General features: G+C 42.1%; 1 protein-coding gene across 1 annotated transcript in view; it reads right to left on the reverse strand.

The window, feature by feature from the left end:
- shisa8b (shisa family member 8b) overlaps positions 1 to 11,349 on the reverse strand; it is a gene marked incomplete at both ends in the record, with an annotated part of 26,865 nt that extends 15,516 nt beyond the window's left edge. The window contains one exon of the mRNA XM_080048537.1: positions 10,706 to 11,349. Coding sequence (XP_079904663.1) covers positions 10,706 to 11,349 — 644 coding nt within the window. The remainder of the gene's footprint in view (positions 1 to 10,705) is intronic.
- Positions 11,350 to 19,692: the final 8,343 nt, after the last annotated feature.

Consider the following 19,692-nt stretch of genomic DNA (forward strand, 5'->3'; position numbering starts at 1 on the left):
TTTGAAGCGGCTCTGGCCTCAACACTTAACGATTTGGATGACGGCACTCAAATATTTAATTAGCAAAAGTTAAAATGACCAGTTAGCCCTGCTGTTTGCTAAACCAATAGGGCTTAATATGTCAACTTTTTCATTGCTATGATTGGTTGAAGTAATGTCCAATTGCGTGCAGTGGTATTTTGAAATTCAAATGTTGCCGCCCCTTGAGTTGGGAAGGTCCATTGCTCATCTTTCAGACCCTACATCAACAATGGTTTTCCTCTGCTAAAAGGCTGCTGGGATTTGGAAATGAAACAAAAAAACAATTGCAAACTACACTGCAAACTACAGAAAATGACAGAAATTGATTCATGTTCAAGGTTCAAGGGTAAATCTCTGCTACTGGGTAAAATGTACGGACTTTATGATATTTATGTATTCCATAATCTTCAGGTTACTCATGGAATATATACATCTCTTCCCTTCCTTTGATATATAGTACACATCCCATGACTCTAGAACATGTTACGCAACAGCGATGTGCCTGAAATCTCTGAGGTCATCCTCATGCTCTCCCATTACATTACGGCCACGTTGAGATGAGACTTTGCTAATGTCCTGTAACAGCCAATTACTCCACCCAGAACAGCCGGATCAGGACTCAGCCTTGGTGATTAGTTTAAACTAATATTACAGTAACTCTCCAAACAGAGAAACCCACTCTCTATCTCTAGCGTGACTCCATTGATTACTCTGAAAGTACAATGTCCTGAATACATTAAGGCGTCTCTCGGAACATGCAGCACAGCGCTCCTTTCCTGTACATCCTCATGTGCTGTCCATTATCTATATCTGTCTTGGATTCCCCATTTTATCTCTGGGGCGTGCAGTTCAAATTGAATGTGTGTATGTGTGTATTTCTGCTTTTGTTTTTGGCTGATGATATCCTTTAGCCTGGCTCCGCCCGCCTACCTACTTCCGGACAAATTTCATTTTCCCTTCAGTAGTCAGTCTGGAGCTGGGTGGTATTAGTGGAATCTAGCTGAGGAAAATTTCCGGCCGTCCAATCAGCGAACAGAGCGAGTGGCTGAGAACGATGACGTTGAAGTCGCGCTCCAGTTTCAGTTGAATGCTGCGTTCCTTTATACTCGGAAGAAGGAGATTTCCGACTTGGTAGTTCCGAGTTCCGACCTGTCTGTGTTCCAGTGCATCTGCTCGCGAAAGTATGGGCGCCGACAACCTTTCTCGTCCAAATAACTAAACGTTAGGCTCTAGCAAGTTACCGTTGCCAGGTACCGGTAGATCCATAGACCACAATATGTAGTGAAGTCAGAAATTTCCGAGTTCCCTGTCCAACTTGAACGCACCGTCAGAAGCCGGCTCATGACACATGTGACGACCAAACGTTATGCGATTGGTTGGCTAATCCAGAGTGGCACTGGGCAGATCCAATAGTTTTAAACTTCAACAGACACCCGCCTCCAAGTGAATGAACGTTTGCCAATTACAGCAGTTCCAGACCTTCTGTACAAATGAAATGAAGTATGATGGTCTGGTTGGACCAGGCTAGATATCCTTGTAATCTTGTTGAAAATATTCACATGTCGAACTGCTGTGTGTCAGATGTAATACTATTTTTTGTCTCACACACACACTTTCACACACACACACACACACACACACACACACACACACACACACACACACACACACACACACACACACACACACACACACACACACACACACACATTTCCTAACCCTAGCTCTAACCTTAACCATAGCCTTAACCTTAACCTAAGTATTGCCTTAAAGCAAGTCTTAACCCTAAAATGTCATTATAACTTTATGGGGACTCCCATTTTGTCCCCCAGAGGAAGGTATGTCCCCACAATATCACTAGAAGAATGTCCCCACAACATGAGTAATACCAACACACACACACACACACACACACACACACACACACACACACACACACACACACACACACACACACACACACACACACACACACACACACTCACACACACTTTGATTACACTCTCTGCAGTTGTCTTGTGGCCACATACACCTTGGAGAGATTTATCTACAAAAAACAAAACTTTAAGATCATCCGCCAAGAAAGAAAAATCACTGTGGCAGATATCTGTGTGTCTCATTCCCTTTATTGTCACGCCTCTGATGTCACTCATGGCTCAGTCTTTTCATCAAAGCTACAGCTAAAGCCTCGCCGTCACTGACGATTACTGATAAAGAATGAGTAGATGACAGCTAACATCTTAAACACAGACACACACACACACACACATGCACAGACATGCGTTTGTGCACAAACAAAAGCACAGAAATATAGCCTAGTTTGTGTTTCTGCAGAGGGCTGATACATCTGTTGTTGGATTGCTCTATAGTCTATACCATGTATACTGGTATATATACTATATTGGTCTCAAAAAATGCATGTATATATTATCATTATCATCGCACAACATTCGATTGTGATTGGGATAATTTGGTAAAAACAACGTTGGCAACGCTAAACAATAAGGGTATATTAATTAACTGATAGTTAAGGGTTAGTTAATGCTATTGAGGGTAGTTTAATGTGTAGTTCATGTTTATTAGGCATCAACTAATTAATGCTAAGTTATTGACGGTAAGTTAATGCTTGGTTAAGCATTTACTATGCTTAGTTAATGAATGCTCAGTAAATCATTAATTTACGTAATGCTTATTGAGCATTACCCAAGTATTAACTAGCAGTTAATGAATGTACCCTAATGGTAAAGTGTTACCCAAATCTGAATCCAGGGGCGAAGGTAACACAACAGAATTGATTAGAGAAACTGCTACACACTGCAAAATGAGTCTGTATCTAACATGAATCTAATAAAAAGTTATTCTACAATTTATTTCTGCACCAACAAAATGAAACTCTCTTTTCATGTGCTTTTTGGACATTAGCCTACTGTAACACAGAAGGGAACGTGAAGGCCATTAACGCCCACACTAACATCTGACTGCTCTTTCTTTAGACGTGCAGAGAGCTGTGCTTATAATGTGCATGACCAACAGGATCAATGATGACACATATGGTGATTTCTCAGTTTTCAAGTAGCTTCCAGTGCATAGCAACGTTATCCAGGAGCCTGTATTGTTGTACTATGTTAATTATGGGCTGTTGGGTCAAGGTATAGCATCTGTAACTATTTTCATGCCAACAAGCTAACTCAGTGTTTCTCAAATAGAGGTTATAAGATAGTGAATTTCTTTAGGAGGTTGCCATGTGTTTTTTTCCTTTTTCCCCGCCATGTGGAAAATTAAAAGTAGTTTTTTGTTTGTTTCTAATGTAACTTACAGTGTATATTTTTCTAATGTATTATTCAGCTGTTTGTTGATGCGGGCACATTGGATGCCAAGTGTTCAACCACCTTGAATATAGAAGAAATGCAGTTTTGTGCTAAAATGAAAGTTTCAAAATTGCTAACGGAGAACTCTTGGAAGTTTTAGCTGGTTTGACTACTTGCAGCTATAGACAGATGGCCCATTAGATATATAGGAGAAGAATTTAATGGAGCTAAATGGGCAACTCACCACCGTCAGCCTGTATGCACTTCACTGACTGATATTGGTTTGACTACAGTATAATGGACAAAATCCTCTTGGAATCAACTATCTCCTACAGCCCTGGAAATGGAAATGCTGCCTTCGAGGTAGGACGGATAAGGAGCTGCCAATTTAAGATGTCGTCCACTTCAGCTTCCCCACGAAGCCAAATAACAGCACATACAAAGCCCTTGAGTCAGTGGGCGCCGCTGACCCACATTAAAGTGTAGGTGGGCCTGGCCAAGCCCGGCAGGACTGAGGAGCAAGTAGACGAGTAAATAGAGAGAAAGACAGAGAGAGGTGAAGCAGCTGGAGGGCGGATATTGTCACATCTGATGCAGCGGGGAAGCTGTCAACTTGCATGTTCTTTCACTTTGGGAGGAATCTGCGGGAAGTGATGATGCGAGTGCTGCATACGTGTGCACACTTTCACACATACCGTGGTAAGCGTACATGCATGATGCAGACATGCATGACACACAATGGTGACAGGTGAGACATGATAGAGAGTGACAGCCCAGCCCCGAGGGGCTCAGAAGACATGGGCCATGGAACAGAGCTAAGAAAGTGGAGAAGACGAGGAGGAAACTTTGAGGAAAGTTGGTGAACAACGTATTCCTGTTTCCACTTCTTAATGCAAACGTGTTTTTGTCACATGGCACATGGCAGGTATTTAGGTATTTAGGTTCTCACTGGTTTGCCTCTTTCCCTTCAACCAGAGCAAGTCTCGGAGAAAGCAGCGACAACTGAGAGGTGGAGCGCATCAGAGAAAAAGGATGGTGCAATGGATGTGTGCTTTCTCGAGTTTGTAGATGTATTGTGTTTGTTTTTTGTTACAACATATATACAGTGTCGTGCGAAAGTTTGTGAACCCCTTGAGCCTTTTGGAATTTTATTTATGTTAACCATTATTAATTCATTTTTTTCAATACCAGTATTTTTTATATGAAATAACAGATGTTTGTTTATCAATTCAACATTTTTCTTTTCCAGAAATCAATTGTTAAAATAGATAAAACAAATTATTTGACAAATGTTGCATGTGCAAAAGTTTGTGAACCCTAAGCTGCATTGCTTAAATCGAGCAAGGTAAACACAATCAGGTGGGCCAAATTGATTGATGAAATAGACCAATGTAATGAGAGATCTTTAGGAAAGAAATTGGGCGCCACTAGATAAAACACGGATAAAACCAGGTCAGTTTAGGCCCACCAAACTGAACCCATACAGGTCAGACATGCTAAAAGGGAAAGAAATCTCAGAAGATCTCAGGAATAGAGTTGTGATGCTGCACATTTGTCTGGGGACAGCTATAAATTAATTCAATAAAAGTTTGAGCTCCATCAGTCCACCGTGAGGCAAATCATCTACAAATGGAGAGCTTTAAGAGTGACTTAACATCTGCCTAGAAGTGGACTTCCTTCAAAAATATCTTCAAGCGCCACAAGAAAAGTATTTTTTTAGTTAAAAGCCAACCCACACATTACATCTAGTGATTTGCAGACCTCTCTTGCAACATCTGGGACAGATGTGCATGGTTCCACAATAAGAAGAAAACTCAGTCAACATGGCTTTCAAGGGAGGGTTGCTGAAGAAGCCTCTGCTCTCAAAAAAGAACAAAACTGCTTGTCACAGCTTTGCCAGAGAGCACCTGGAGATACCTGAAGTCTTATTCTGTGGACAGATTAGTCCAAAATTTATCTGTTTGGTCATAACCAAAACCGCCATGTTTGGGCAAAAACGCAACTCTGCCTACCACCAACAGAACCTTCTCCCAAGTGAAGAATGGTGATGGCAAATGGTCTGCAAATCTCCAAATGTAATGTGTGGGTTGGCTTTTACCTGAAAAATCCCTTTTCTTGTGGTGCTTGAAGATATTTTTGAAGGAAGTCCACTTCTAGGCAGATGTTAAGTCACTCTTAAAGCTCTCCATTTGTAGATGATTTGCCTCACGGTGGGCCGATGGAGCTCAAACTTTTTTATACGAATGTATAGCTGTCCCCAGACAAATGTGCAACATCAAAACTCTATTCCTGAGATCCTCTGAGATTGTTTCCCCTTTGAGCATGTCTGACCTGTATGGGTTCATTTTGGTGAGCCTAAACTGACCTGGTTTTATCCGTGTTTTATCTAGTGGCGCCCAATTTCTTCCCTAAAGATCTCTCACTACATTGGTCTATTTCATCAATCAGTTTGGCCCACCTGATTGTGTTTACCTTGCTTGATTTAAGCAATGCAGCTTAGGGTTCACAAACTTTTGCACATACAACATTTGTCAAATAATTTGTTTTATCTATTTTAACAATTGATTTCTGGAAAAGAAAAATGTTGAATTGATAAACAAACATCTGTTATTTCATATAAAAAATACTGGTATTGAAAATGTTTTATTAATAATGGTTAAAATAAATAAAATTCCAAAAGGCTCAAGGGGTTCACAAACTTTCGCACGACACTGTATACATTAGTTGGCATGTAGGTATAGCAAGATGCAGAAATAAACAAGGTTAAAAAAATTAATTTTGTCTATAAAATGTTTTGTCTCTTTAATTCATCATGCAACTATTATTCAAGTCCTGTCCAATTTCACTTAATTATGGACATAACCCCTCATGATTACAGCCCCTCCGCAGATTGTGGTAATGGAAGAGCCCTTCATTAGGATTCACTAACTTCTATAAGCGCAGAACTGACATCTACTTTATTACTGAGACACTCGCGACCCTTTTATCAGTGACTTAATAGCTTTTTAACATGTCTTCAAATCTTAAGTTATAATTTGTAAGTCTCTATAAAGGGCTGTGAGCTCATTCTCATCTTCTCACTTTCTAATAAGCTGTCGGGAGAGATTAGAGAGCTATCACATAGACAAAGCAAGTGGTACTGGACGAGGGTGTGCACCAGCCCAATGGGATTTCCTACAACCAAAAGTTGTTCTTATTAATGCTTGACAACAAGTTAGAAGGCATATTCTAACTCTATAAGAAAGCAGTTAGTTACAACTTACCAAAACCTTTATAAAGCACAAAGTATTAGAAAGTGACACTGACTGAAGGGGTTTGAGTGATGGTAGCTCAATAAAACTGCATCAGTTTTCCCAAAAGCACCAAACTGTCCCTAACATTTGCATCAACAGGCCAAAAGTGCCCTCGATAAATGAACCGCGATACCTTTTCCTTATGTCATAATAGAATATGTGTGAAAAAGGAAGGATAGAAGGTGATGTGGAAAAGTGATCCCTTCTGTTGCGTGCAGTAGGTCTCCATACATTTAGCCATGCTGTATTGAGCATTGCTCATCTGCCTGCCTCAAATCAGGGCAGGGCAGTCAAACCCTTTAAGTGACAGTGTCCTTCATTACGTAACATGATGGCTAAAAAGACACATGCACACACACACGCACGACAGACAGACAGACACACACACACACACACACACACACGCTTGTGCGCACGGTAGATACATGCAATACAGTCAAACATTATTGATTTGTATATTTGTAGGGGATGTCGTATGAAATCCATAATTTTATACAGTTAGTTCTGGACATTAAACATAGGCTGCTTGAACACATTACATGAACATACTGTAAGTAGTTGATGATTGTATCTGACTCTAGAATCAGGATTGTATTTCTTTATTTTTTTAAATGTATGGTTATTTGTCTGTATTTGGAGATAGGTTTTCTCGTTGAAAGCATCTGGCTGGAAGCAAATGGTCACATACATATATCCAGATGCACTCTTGTGGAATGCACTTAGTCGCACGTGTCCACATATGCTACACACACACACACGCACGCACGCACGCATGCACACACACACACACACACACACACACACACACACACACAATTTGAACCTTGTGACCTCTTTTGCCACCATGTCGGTCCTTGGCCTCTCACATTGATGTAAGGTAGACATTGTATACAGATTGTGCCTCTGGCCTCCTGGCTATCCTGACATCTCACTGTGGTGATCTGAAGCATGCTCACGCAACCTAAATGCCACCACTATCATTCTTGTTGTTAATTGAACTATAAATCACGGTGAATACATGTGTGTGTGTGTGTGTGTGTGTGTGTGTGTGTGTGTACAATCATGAAGGTCATTAGTGTTTGTTTACTCTCTGGGTGTAAAGCCAACCTCTCTCTGGTTGAGGCCTTTCATTAGACGTGACACGCGTGAACTAAGGCGGCGCTCTCTGTCCCCTTTTATTGGCTGAGAATTAGAGCAGCATGCAGACACACACTCAACCTGTTTAGCGTCCAAAGAAGACAAGTTCTGTGTACCGAAAGGTGTGTGTGTGTGTGTGTGTGTGTGTGCTTGTTTGGGTAATCTGAGAGCAGGATCACTTTGGATATCAACTTCCAAAGCTGATTGGGGAGAACTGGTGGGATTTCAGAGAGTCAATCGTCCTCTGCTTGGGGGGAGGTAGAGCCGGAAAAAAAAGGTAAAATGAGAAAGAGAAAATAATAATGTCGAAATGCAGAAGATGCTTTCTTTTGCTTTACTTTCGTCACTATATCCAACTCTGCAGTTGGTGTATGTACAGTACACATAAATGCAATCCACCTCATGAAGTGAGCGCAGTACATGATGTCTTAGTTGCATGGATACTTTTCGGACCAGGGATTTATGTCAGCAGGCTAATAACTAAATGAAGCGTGCAGGCAGAGCAGTCCGGAAAACGTTGAAGCTGTAATCTTTGGTGAAATTTTGTTAAATCGCGAAGGAGGAGCGCTAATCTGTGGAGATGGGCTCACAGAGGGAGGCAGGGTGTTTATGAAGGCGCCATGTGTCTGCTTCAGTGAGGTGCTACACCCTGTAAGAAAATATTAATCCTGAGATGGGAGTTATATAGTAACAGGTTAATGGGAGGTGCACACAGGCAGAGCTGCCGGTTCGGTGGAGGTCTCGGTTTGTGGGAAGAGAGTTGGACGGATTGAAATGAAGGTGTTAGTGAATGAAACTGGCCCCCTCCCTCAAGCTCTCTTAGCCCTCGGAGGTGAGAGAAAGAGAGAATGAAAAGGAGGGGAAAAAAAGGAATGTTGAAAGTTAATAGATGAGTAGACGGAGGAGATGTGGAGGGAGACCAGTGAAAGATTTGTTGAGGAACACGAGTATTGCAGTTAATGACAAAGAAACCCCAAAAGAAAGGAACAAAGGCACGTGATGAAATGGAGACGTCTTGGAAGGAAATGAGATATAAAAAAAAAACAACAAGCTCGGGGAGGGATGAGAATAAATGAGCTCTTTAAAATAGAAAAGAGAATGAGGGAAAGCAGCCAGCGAGGGGTTAGATAGTTTGGGATGAAAGCAGAGGGGGAGATTGGAGCCCATGCTGTGCGCCGTTTGCTGTAATGATTTCCTTAGGCGAAACAGATTTAACCCTGGACCACGCATTGAACCCCACTGCAAGTGGGAGTGTGTGTTTACATCTGTGTGTGTGTGTCTGTGTGTGCGTGTGCGTGCCTACACATGTGTCAGCAGGGAGAGAGGTAAAGTAAGTTAACAATATAAGTAGCCAACTGTATACACTTGTGCTAAATGTTTTCTTTGCGCAAAGGAGGTTGCGGGTTCATTAAAGTGGGACGTAATCTGTTTCATGTCAGTCCAGCTCATTAATTATTAGGTTCTCAATCCAGAGGTGAGAGACATGAATATCGTTCAGTGAAAAAAAACAAAACGTGTGAGGCAAACTAGAAGGAAAAGGAGTTCTTGCACAGACCGTACAACCACTTAACACATCAATAAAACCTACTGCAGCAAAACGTGTGTGGTAGTTTTTTTTTTTTTTTTGTTTATTTCAAATATAAGTCATGCTTACAAGCAAAGCAAATGGTACACAAGGGGCGCAATACAAAAGCATGTGAAAAAGAAAAATGGAAGAAAATGAGAAAGAAAACAAACAAGCAGAGAGAAATGAGAACAAAGACATGATGCAAAATTAGAAACGCATTAAAAGATGATCAAAATTTGAAAATGAAAATTAAGCAAAAGCGAAATATGGGCGTTCTATATGTGTATGTGGGGGGTAGGGGGGGAAAGAGACAGTTACATGGCTCATGAAGCACAATGCTTTATACGGGGATATCTTAAAATACCATGTTAAGCTCAACAGGGTTTTGCCCACTCTCTCTCAGCTATTCAGTCCTCTCTCTCTCTCTCTCTCTCTCTCTTTCTCTCTTTCTCTCTCTCTCTCTTCCTTGCTGTTCTGTTCTAGCTTCCTCCTTTTCCTTTCAGCTACAGGTTAATATTAAATTGGACAATCATTCCAGTGACACCTCCAGAACAAATAGATCAGTTTGAAAAAGTCTCGATTAGAAAGGTGTCCGTGAGGTTGGGATGAGCAAGTCAAACTTAGTGATTGTGTTGTTAGGAAAGGAGATTAATTTTGTACACATGCAAACACACACACACACACACACACACACACCCACATACACACACACACACACACACACACACACACACACACACACACACACACACACACACACACACACACACACACACACACACACACACACACACACACACACACACACACACACACACACACACACACACACACGCGCGTTAGTGGGCATACAGATACACGTTCCGAGTTGGAAGTTGTAAATTCAGAGCACGCAGATTGTGTGAAACACAAAATTGTGACTTGAAAACATATTCTATTCTGTATTCTAAACAGTTTAGTCTCTTTTCTGCTGGGGTAAATTCAGAATTTCCAACCTTCCAACATCCCTGCAAAACCAGTGCATGCAAATAGACACACATGCATTGACTCACAAACACAAACACAAACATACCCCTTTTCCACCAACGTGAACCATGTTCCAGATCTGTGCCCGTGCTAGAGCCGATTCATAGCTGATTCAACTTGGTTCAGCTTTTCCACGGGGAAGACAGCCACGCCATGGCGTTAGTTTGTATTGTGGTTATATGGCTACGCTAACTTTAATTGCAACTCATCGCACCGGATCCAAACCGGCCGTCAAACTGCCTCGTCGGAAAAGGGGTAACAGATGTTAATACACGCATGTACACACACACACACACACACACACACACACACACACACACATACTTGTATCCACATGCCATCGTGCTCCTCACCTGGAGTTAAGGTCAGAGTGCGAGGCCCCCACTCCTCCTCCTCCACTCAGCCCACGGCTCTTCTCCAGCCCCAGCTTGGTGAAGATGCCCACCAGCACCATGATGGCCACCACTCCACAGATGATGTAGACGATGAGGTGTGTGCGGTCCCTCTCCTGGTCCTCCGTGCCCTCGGTGATGGTGGTGACGGGCTTGCCGGTGTTGGCCCAGATGGGTGTGTCGTAGTTGGAGCAGATCCTCTGGTCCAGCTTCTGCTGGCGGAACTGGCAGCAGAAGCGGTAGTAGCAGGTCCCACAGCAGTACAGGAAGACGCCGGCATTGCAGCTGAACGGCGGGTCCCATTGGCCCATTACGTCATAGTAACCCCGGCAACGCGACCCACCGACCGGAGGGCCGTCCTCGTCGTCCGCCTCCCCCCCACTGGTGGTGGTGGACAGGCCTGTCTCCAGAGGAGTGCTCTGAGTGCTCTCCACAGGGCTGGAGGTGGTCTGGTTGGATAGCGCGGTGGGGACCATGTACGGGTCACCTTCAGTTACCGTCACAGTGGTTACGGACGGGTCCTGGGTGAGGGCAGGTTGAGTTATAAGGAAGGAGAGGAAGAAGAAGAGGAAAAGTTGGCTGGAGGAATGGATGGTGGCTGCCATGATGCTGGGAGAGTCCTTCTGTCCAACGTCCCACCTGTAGGCTTTGGACAGGAGAGAAGTTAGGGGTTAGGTGGTTAAACTGTTCAAGGGTCAAAGGCAGAAGAAATACATAACTTCCTAAACACCTAAACGCTGTTGCTGTTTTTGATGGCTGATGTGCAGCCTTGTCAGCTACTTCCGCACTACCAATCAAAAACAGCAACAGATTTGCGGCATGTTCTCGCACCAGTTCAGACAAGATTGATTTGAGCCGGAATGAATAAACTCATGATGCATCTATTGATCTCCCATGCTTATGGAATCAATATGGAGCCGAGGTGGGAGGAGGCTTTAAACAGGTCAGTCAGAACAAATATTGGAGACTGTTACCGCACAGTGAGACACGATCATTACTTGACTATTTAGGTCAGCGAGAGCAACTCAAGGAAAATGAAATGTCCAGAATCAGTTGTCCTGACTGTAAGTTAAGTATTCACCCTTTAAGTGAGACACAAAACAAAGTCAAATATAGCACTAGATTCTCTTACCTTCAAAGTAGATTATGGTCACATTTTCTTCTGAAATAGTGCCATGATGAAGCACACTCAAACAAACAATGCAAATTTCACGTGGAAAATCCAAATGGCTCTCACCTTGTTCTCTATGCAATCTGCACACAGTGGACTTTCCTCCGCGATTCTCCCCCCCCAAAGTTCAAGGGCTTAAAAAATCCCTCTACAAATATCCACAAACTTTACTCAGCAGCATTTTCCCCCCTCCGAGTGTCTCCGCCGACCTGTCCCTATTCCCTCATGTGTTCTCCATCGTCGGTTAGGGGGGGGGGGGGGGGGGCTTTGAGACCCGTCAAACAAATACAAACAAAAATAAAAATTACACGATCCTCTTTTCTCTTCCCCGTATCAATTATTCTTTCTCTTCTTTTTTCTTTCTTCTTTAAGCGCTTGTCAGTCTCTGCTGGCAGGTGTGAGTCCCCAGTGGTCCAGTGCTGTCAGGATCCTGCTTTGCCAATAAAACCCTGTCTGAGTGTGCATGTGTGTGTGTGTGTGAGAGAGAGAGATTGTAATGAGAGAGAGAGAGAGAGAGTGTGTGTGTGTGTGTGTTTGTGTGGGAGCGCTGCAACAGTTCAGGGACCAAATGAGATATCCCTCCCCGTTTACCTCTCCTCAGTGCCAGATAGACAGAGAGAAAGAGGAGAGGGAGGGAGAGAGAGAGAGAGAAAGAGAGAGAGGGAGAGAGAGAGAGTGTGTGGGAGTGTGTGTGTGTTTGTGTGTGTGTGTGTGTGTGGGGGGGGGGGTTATATCCAGCTGCATCTCCCATCATCCCCTGGAGGGACAAAGCCTGGGAGGAGAGAGGAGACGGATAGGGGAAAAAAATAAAAAGAGAGGAATTTTTTTTTATGTGGACTGTAACTTTTAATAAAAATGTTTTATCTTACGTTTTACCGTTTTCATTGCTGTGGAAGGATGGGGAAGAAGGAGATGCCTCTGCCTGTGTGTGTGTGTGTGTGAGTGTGAATGTGTGTGTGTGAGTGTGTGTGTGAGTGTGAATGTGTGTGTGTGTGTTACTGTCTGTTAGATGTGTTTGTGTGGCAGACGGAGGACAGTCAACATCTGCTGCGGTCACTCCTGCTCAACATTCATTTATTGCTCTCCCTGTCCCAGTTTGTCTCTTGATTTTTTCTTCACAACCCCCCACCGTGCGCACACACGCACGCACGCACACACACACACACACACACTGCATAAATATGCTAACAAGTGTGTTATCTATGCCCAAAGCGTGAGGGGAGGGCAGGGAAGACACGATAAGAGACGGGAGAAGAAACGTGTGTGTGTGTGTGTGTGTGTTGTGAGCATCTGCATCCCAAAGATTCCGGAGTCAGCGGTGTCCAACTCCAGCTTTGCCTCTTCTTTTGTTTAAATCCAACCTGCACAGGAGATGCCAACAACCAGGAGCCCGGGCTGGCACACACACTGCTGAAGACGGCAGCCCGTGGACACACACAGACACACACACAAACCAGACCCACACAGACAATAATCAGTACACATGCAAATGGACAAAAATGTACATTAACACCTACTTATGTCCCCCCCCACACACACCCTGCCTAAGCCAATTTAAGCTTTTCTCAAAGTAAACTAGCACATGTACAATTTTTAATTGGAATTATAAGCCAGATTGACAAGGGGCTTTTTGTTTTGCTTTCCGCTAATCGTCTCTCCCAAAATCCTCTCCTTTATGTCTTGTCATTCCGGAGCAACTCAAAGCCTCCTCCACTTTCTTCTGATTTTCACTCTATTGCGTGTTGGATATCAGTGTGTGTTTAAAGAGAGAGCGAGAGAGAGAGAGAGAGAGAGAGAGAGAGAGAGAGAGAGAGAGAGAGAGAGACGGGGCAAAGGAAAGTGTAATAGAGAGAATGAAAAGAAGAGAGTGAATGTAGGGCAGTGGGGAGGAGGCCGACCAGAAAAGAAAGGAAGGAAGTGGGGGAGGGAGAGGCAAAGATGAGAGGAGAGAGTGAGAGAAGAGAGAGAGAGTTTTGGGAAGAGGATGTAGAAAAGCAGTGGGGCGACAGGTTCCAGGATGGAGGAATAAAGTCAGAGATGGTGACTGAAGTAGGGAGAGGACTGAATTGAGGGCCAGGGTGATGAATTACCAGTAAACTTAATATTTTTTTTATTTCCCAACAGGATTTATTTTTTCAAATCCGCAATTTTTACGCTGATAAGGAATCATTCAGAGCATGAATACAGTATATCCAGACTGACAGAGATGTGCAGAGAGGCCAGCAAACCAAATTTAAACCAAGACGAGCCCCCATTGTGTTATTATCCTCCTGACGGAAGCAACAACAAGTTATTTAGGTCCCTCTGTGCGCTCTCAAATGTCGGTCATCCTTAGAATAAACATTACCGGTGTGTGAAAGGATGACTCATACATTACGTAGGTTTGCAGGACTTTGGCTATGCATATTCGTTAAGGTAAATGGATGTTGAAGCTGTGTGCATATGCAGTACCAGGGATTATTGTACACTGCATGTGGCCGTGCAATTTGTGATTAATGAACACATGAATGCCCCTCTTGTAATTCAAACAGTTACCTTTCTTTATCAGAGCTGGTGTCACACTGCATGGGGTTGAGGTGGTATATGACGTGCTACTGTGGAAGATAACAGTCTAGGATCTGTGCTTGCTCTGATGAGATACCCTGATCTCTCTGATGTTCCCTGATTTGTTGACAAAGGCTTGACATTTGTCAACACTGATGACGCAAACCCCAATCCAAGTGAAATTATTTATCTGACTTTGGAAAGCTTCGTTCCCTTGTACAATCTGCACGGTGCCCCTTCAATAAAACAATAACCATGACAGTGACTTTGAATACCGCCTACAAATAATTGGTCTCTGCAGCATATTGGTCTGAATGTGGCGAATCAAAAGTGAAAAGAGGAACAAAGAATGAAATGTATCAACCATCAGATACAGATCAAATCTTTGAGACATTCAAATAATGCATTACATAACCTCTCAAAAAAGATATGTGTCCTGCAGTGTAAAGCAAAGAAGACGCAGAAAAACAAAATGTCGGAAGAAAAAACCTCACTGTAATGTGAAATGAAATGATTATTAAAGTTAGTTTTTTTCTCCCTGGACTTCAACTTTGATGGATGCTGATTTAGTGACAAACTTTTATTGTTATAGAGAAATACATAAGACCAGAAATATTTTTGTAAAGATGCATACATTACGTCTTTTGTGTTTTGTTTTTAAATGTGCATATAGGTAAGCTGATAAATATTCGATGACCCCACCTCCCTTCATGAAAACCGTTTGTATTGTGCGTGGGTGTATGTCTCCTCGGAATGAATTTTTTTTAAAAATAAACAGGGTCTGCATTAGGAATGAGTGTGCAGATTATTTACCTTATTTCCTTGTCACTATATTTTGTGTGCACATAGTTGTGCATTGTGTTAGTTGTACAATAGTTTTGGAAATGTGTCCATAGTTTATGTGCACAAATTGCTTTTCCACCCTAGAAAGTGAGGGCAAAAAAAGATACGTTTCCAAATTTTTTGTATTCCTGTCTCTACCAGCTTGGCACCTTCAGGAAAATGGAGGTCAAGTTGACGGAATGAGAAAATATGGTGTGTTTTTGTGTCACATTCAATAGAAAAATGAAAATGGTTGATGGATGGTGGATGATGATTTGTGTGTGCGTGAGTGAGTTTAAATGCAGAGCCGCTGTTGTCACCACATGAATTCTAAATAATCCTGTTGAATTAATGCTCATCTTGAACTAGATTCACACAAAGTGCCTGCAGGTCCCTGATTTACCACAGCAACGTTGCCCCCTTCATTAGGAGACAGTCTGAATATACTGAATATGTTGAATATTTCATTTGATGACTTCACAGCATCTATGAATATGCAGACAGTGGCTTTGTGTGCCTCCAAGTGTTAAGGAGAAAACATTAATCCTAAAACACATGTTCACGTCAGCTACTACTTTGTAGTTTGTGGTCCTTTGTGTTGAACTTTTCTAATTCGTGGACACCAACGGCGATGGTGTGACATGGCAGTGTTTTCGGCAGATACCATGTTTGAGTTTGACAGTAGAGAAACTGCCATCAGCTGTCTGAGACAACAACAGTGCAAGAGTTGGTGTCAGTCTGACTTCCTGTCATTCATACAGAGGTAACCATAATCATCGAAGAGGTGTCGCAGTCTTGCTGCAAACCATTGTTATGACATATTGTACTTTAGGTAAAGTTGTATTTTCAATGTTGTTTCAACATTTGTTTTGCTGGGTGAGTAATCTCTTGCTCATACTATGTTCATCTTTGACATTTTCCTCTATCGTTAGTATCTCCCTGCACACCTTAAAGAACATCAGTCACCAAAGGCCTTTCAGGAGTGGTTGAAGATCGTATAGAATCTGGCTGAGGTCAAAATAGAAGAGGCAGGTTGGGAGAAACTCAGTCCAAAAATGAAATCTCAGCTAGCTTTTGTTTCTTGAGCTCTCTCATTAGATGGCGATGTTTCATGGATCACGATACAAATATCAAACTCAGACCGTATCTCTTGGGGGACCCGCTCATACGCCTTCTCCAGATCCATTAAACACATGTAGACTGGACTGGCTTACTCCCCTCTAGGATCCACAGTAAGGACAGAATCCGCATTGTTCCTCTTCAATCTGAGGTTCGACTATCGGCTCACCTTCCTTTTCCAGCACCATGGAGTAGACTCAACCAGGGAGGCTGAGTAGTGTGATACCCCTGGAATTGGTACACACTCTCTGGTCACCCTTTTGAACAGGGGAACCACCACCCTGGTCTGCCACTCATTAGGCAGCCCTCCCAAACCTCCACGTTGAAGTGACGTGTTGAAGTGACGTGTCATCCTAGACAGGCCATGCACAAAGCTTTCAGCTCTAAATCTCTTAAAACCATTTAAAAATGTTCCCAGGCGCTGTCTTGTTTTGTATGATCTTGTAAGTGTTTCTAATTGAGAGGAGAGGATGCAGATAACCACAGTAATTTAAGACTTATATCCTATTAATTCAGACATGAGTGCTGAGCAGATGGAAAAAAAACACAGCAGAGATGTAGAAGATTTCATCTAGCCTCTATTAAAAAAGCATTTACTGAGGACGAGTTTTACTTGCGTTAAAACAAGTCAAAATGGGTGCTGTTGAACACTTGCTCGTCTATATCCGCATGGATGTGTGTGTGTGTGTGTGTGTATGCACAGTAGAATGTTTTCAGCGAGCGTGCATGATCTCTGATGAGTGATTGCTCCACTTGAAGCTGAGGATCCGTGCTGGGCTGTGATCAGAGGGAAGCCCCTTAATGAGTCCATCCAGGCGAGGCTTTGATGCTGCTCTTCTCAGGGGATCCTGGGAAATAAAGGCGAGGGGGTGGGATGGCGGAATGAGTGACCTTTAAACTTTTACAATCAGCAGATAAACTTACGCTGCAGGGCTACATCACAGAAAGCCAAGACATTACCTTGTGGAATATGTTTGGGAAATCCCAATGTGCCGAATGTTGCTACACAAATATAAAGAGACTTTGGAGCTATCCGCTCTCTTTAGAAATGGGTTTCCCTTACGCTAGTGCGTGTTTGAACCAGAGCTTAGACGTAATGTCTATTTGTGTAAAATCTATTGGAGAGCCAATGTAAATTAGACATTCATTCTTTATCAATACACTGTAAAAACAGTGAAAAGATAGGCTGGGTTCTGCCTCACAATGGTCTTGGTTGTTGTATTCATCTGAATTTATCCCAAAGGCTCAGACAGTTTCTGCTGATTTTGAACTTTGCTCAGTTGTAGCTACAGGTCAGACCAAACTAAAGTGTGTGTGTGTGTGTGTGTGTGTGTGTGTGTGTGTGTGTGTGTGTGTGAGCCTTCCTGTGAGTGTCTCACTGATTTGTTGTTCTTGGCATTTCATTTTCATTGCATGAGCGATGATTGTGCATCCCAACATTTTCAGGTGACTAACGTGACAGGATCTCAATGTGTGCCTGAACACAGCATAAAGGTCAGAGGTTTTTCAGCGTTATGCACCATTGCATTGATTGACCTGCTCGGGCCAGTAAATTCTGTTTTGTGCATCTTTACCAATGCAGTTATCATAAAAGTTATATTTTAACAAGTTTGTTTGGTAACATTTTATTTGAAGGTGTATTCATAAGACTGCTGATCTTCCGTTCCCCGCCAACACTCAATCGGCGCCAGCCCCCAAGACCCAGAGCCAGCCCCCCAGCACCCCGCCCCCAGAGAGCAAGCCCCAGCGCGGCACCAGTCCTGAAGAGGTCCGGGGCCATAATAGAGAATAGAGAGTATAGAATAGGGAATAGAGAATAAAGAATACACAGCAGCCATTATAACATATATTATTTATTTTAAAGCCACTGTTTTATTTAAGGACTGGAAAGTGCATTTGATTTCAAAGTAGTTCTTATTTCTGTTTTAAGTGTATGTATATATTTTTTGTATAGTGTCTCAAAGAAAATAAAACAGACTGTCTTGTTTTACATTGCTTTTGTTAAGGTATTTTCCACATGTAATACTGACATGCTTCATGTTACATCTATAGGGGCTTCTACTGCAGTTAACACTGTTGTCTGTGAAATTAAGTGTAATAACATTTACTGAAAAGTCCAAATTGTTTTACGTTGAGGTAAAGGGAATAATTCATGACAGTATAATAAAGGTCTCATGACAGTAAATGTCAAAATTAGACAGTGTAATAACACTTAATGACATGTTAATGAAATGTCCAAATGGTTTCACTTTACTTGAGGCCAACATAATCATTCATGAGCCTGTTATAAAGGTATTAGACAGTGTAATAACGCTTCATGACATGTTAATGAAATGTTCAAATGGTTTCACTTTACTTGAGGCCAACAGAATCATTCATGACATTGTAATAAAGGTCTCATGACAGTCAATGTCAAAATGCTCCGCATATGACAGTTTAATATAATCTTACCACATAAATGGAAATAGTTAATTTACATTTGATAATTAAGCCTACTATGACATGTTTATGACAGGTCATGTTATTGGTTAATGTCAATTAGACATAACCAAGACATCAATAAGATGTTTTGTCTTAGCTTATGTCAGGTTGTCATTACAAAGACATGGACACATTATTTTGTTTCAGCTTATGTCAGGTTGTCATAACAAAGACATTGACAAGTTATTTTGTCTCAGCTTATGTCAGGTTGTCATAACAAAGATATCTCAGACAATGTCAATGTTGCATTAAACGTGACATAATTGACCGAATGACACTTTAAGACAACAGTCATAACCATTCTTAATGGTCATGACAGGTGTCATGCCAGTGTAATGACAGTCTTATGACAGTCTTATGAATACACCTTCAAATAAAGTGTTACCGTTTGTTTGCACTGTTGAATCGGTGAGATAGAATCCACTGGACAATTCTCCATTATATAATATATAGTTTAGAAAAAAATATTGGTTGAAGACAGAACTCAATAATTGTTTCAAATCAATGTTTTTTGAAAACATGCAAGTTCAGCATTTGTCCAAAAAAGTACAAAACCATTAAAAAAAGCAAAGAAAAGTTATAGTTCTCTTCTCTCACTTTTTCTGCATTAATTAGTGTTTATTTCTTGCCATTATGCAGTATAATAATCAATTGATGATGTGAAATTAAAATGACTATTGTAGAATAGTGCAATGGTGACGGATGTGACTCTCAGCTGGCCTGACATGGTACAGGCGATTATAAGGTCATCTCCTCCGGGACAAACGGACCGTGCACTTCAAACAGGAAGCTGATGGATCACAAACATCAG

The sequence above is a fragment of the Ammodytes marinus genome (genome assembly GCF_949987685.1).
Source record: "Ammodytes marinus genome assembly, chromosome: 20".
Taxonomy (NCBI): domain Eukaryota; kingdom Metazoa; phylum Chordata; class Actinopteri; order Uranoscopiformes; family Ammodytidae; genus Ammodytes; species Ammodytes marinus.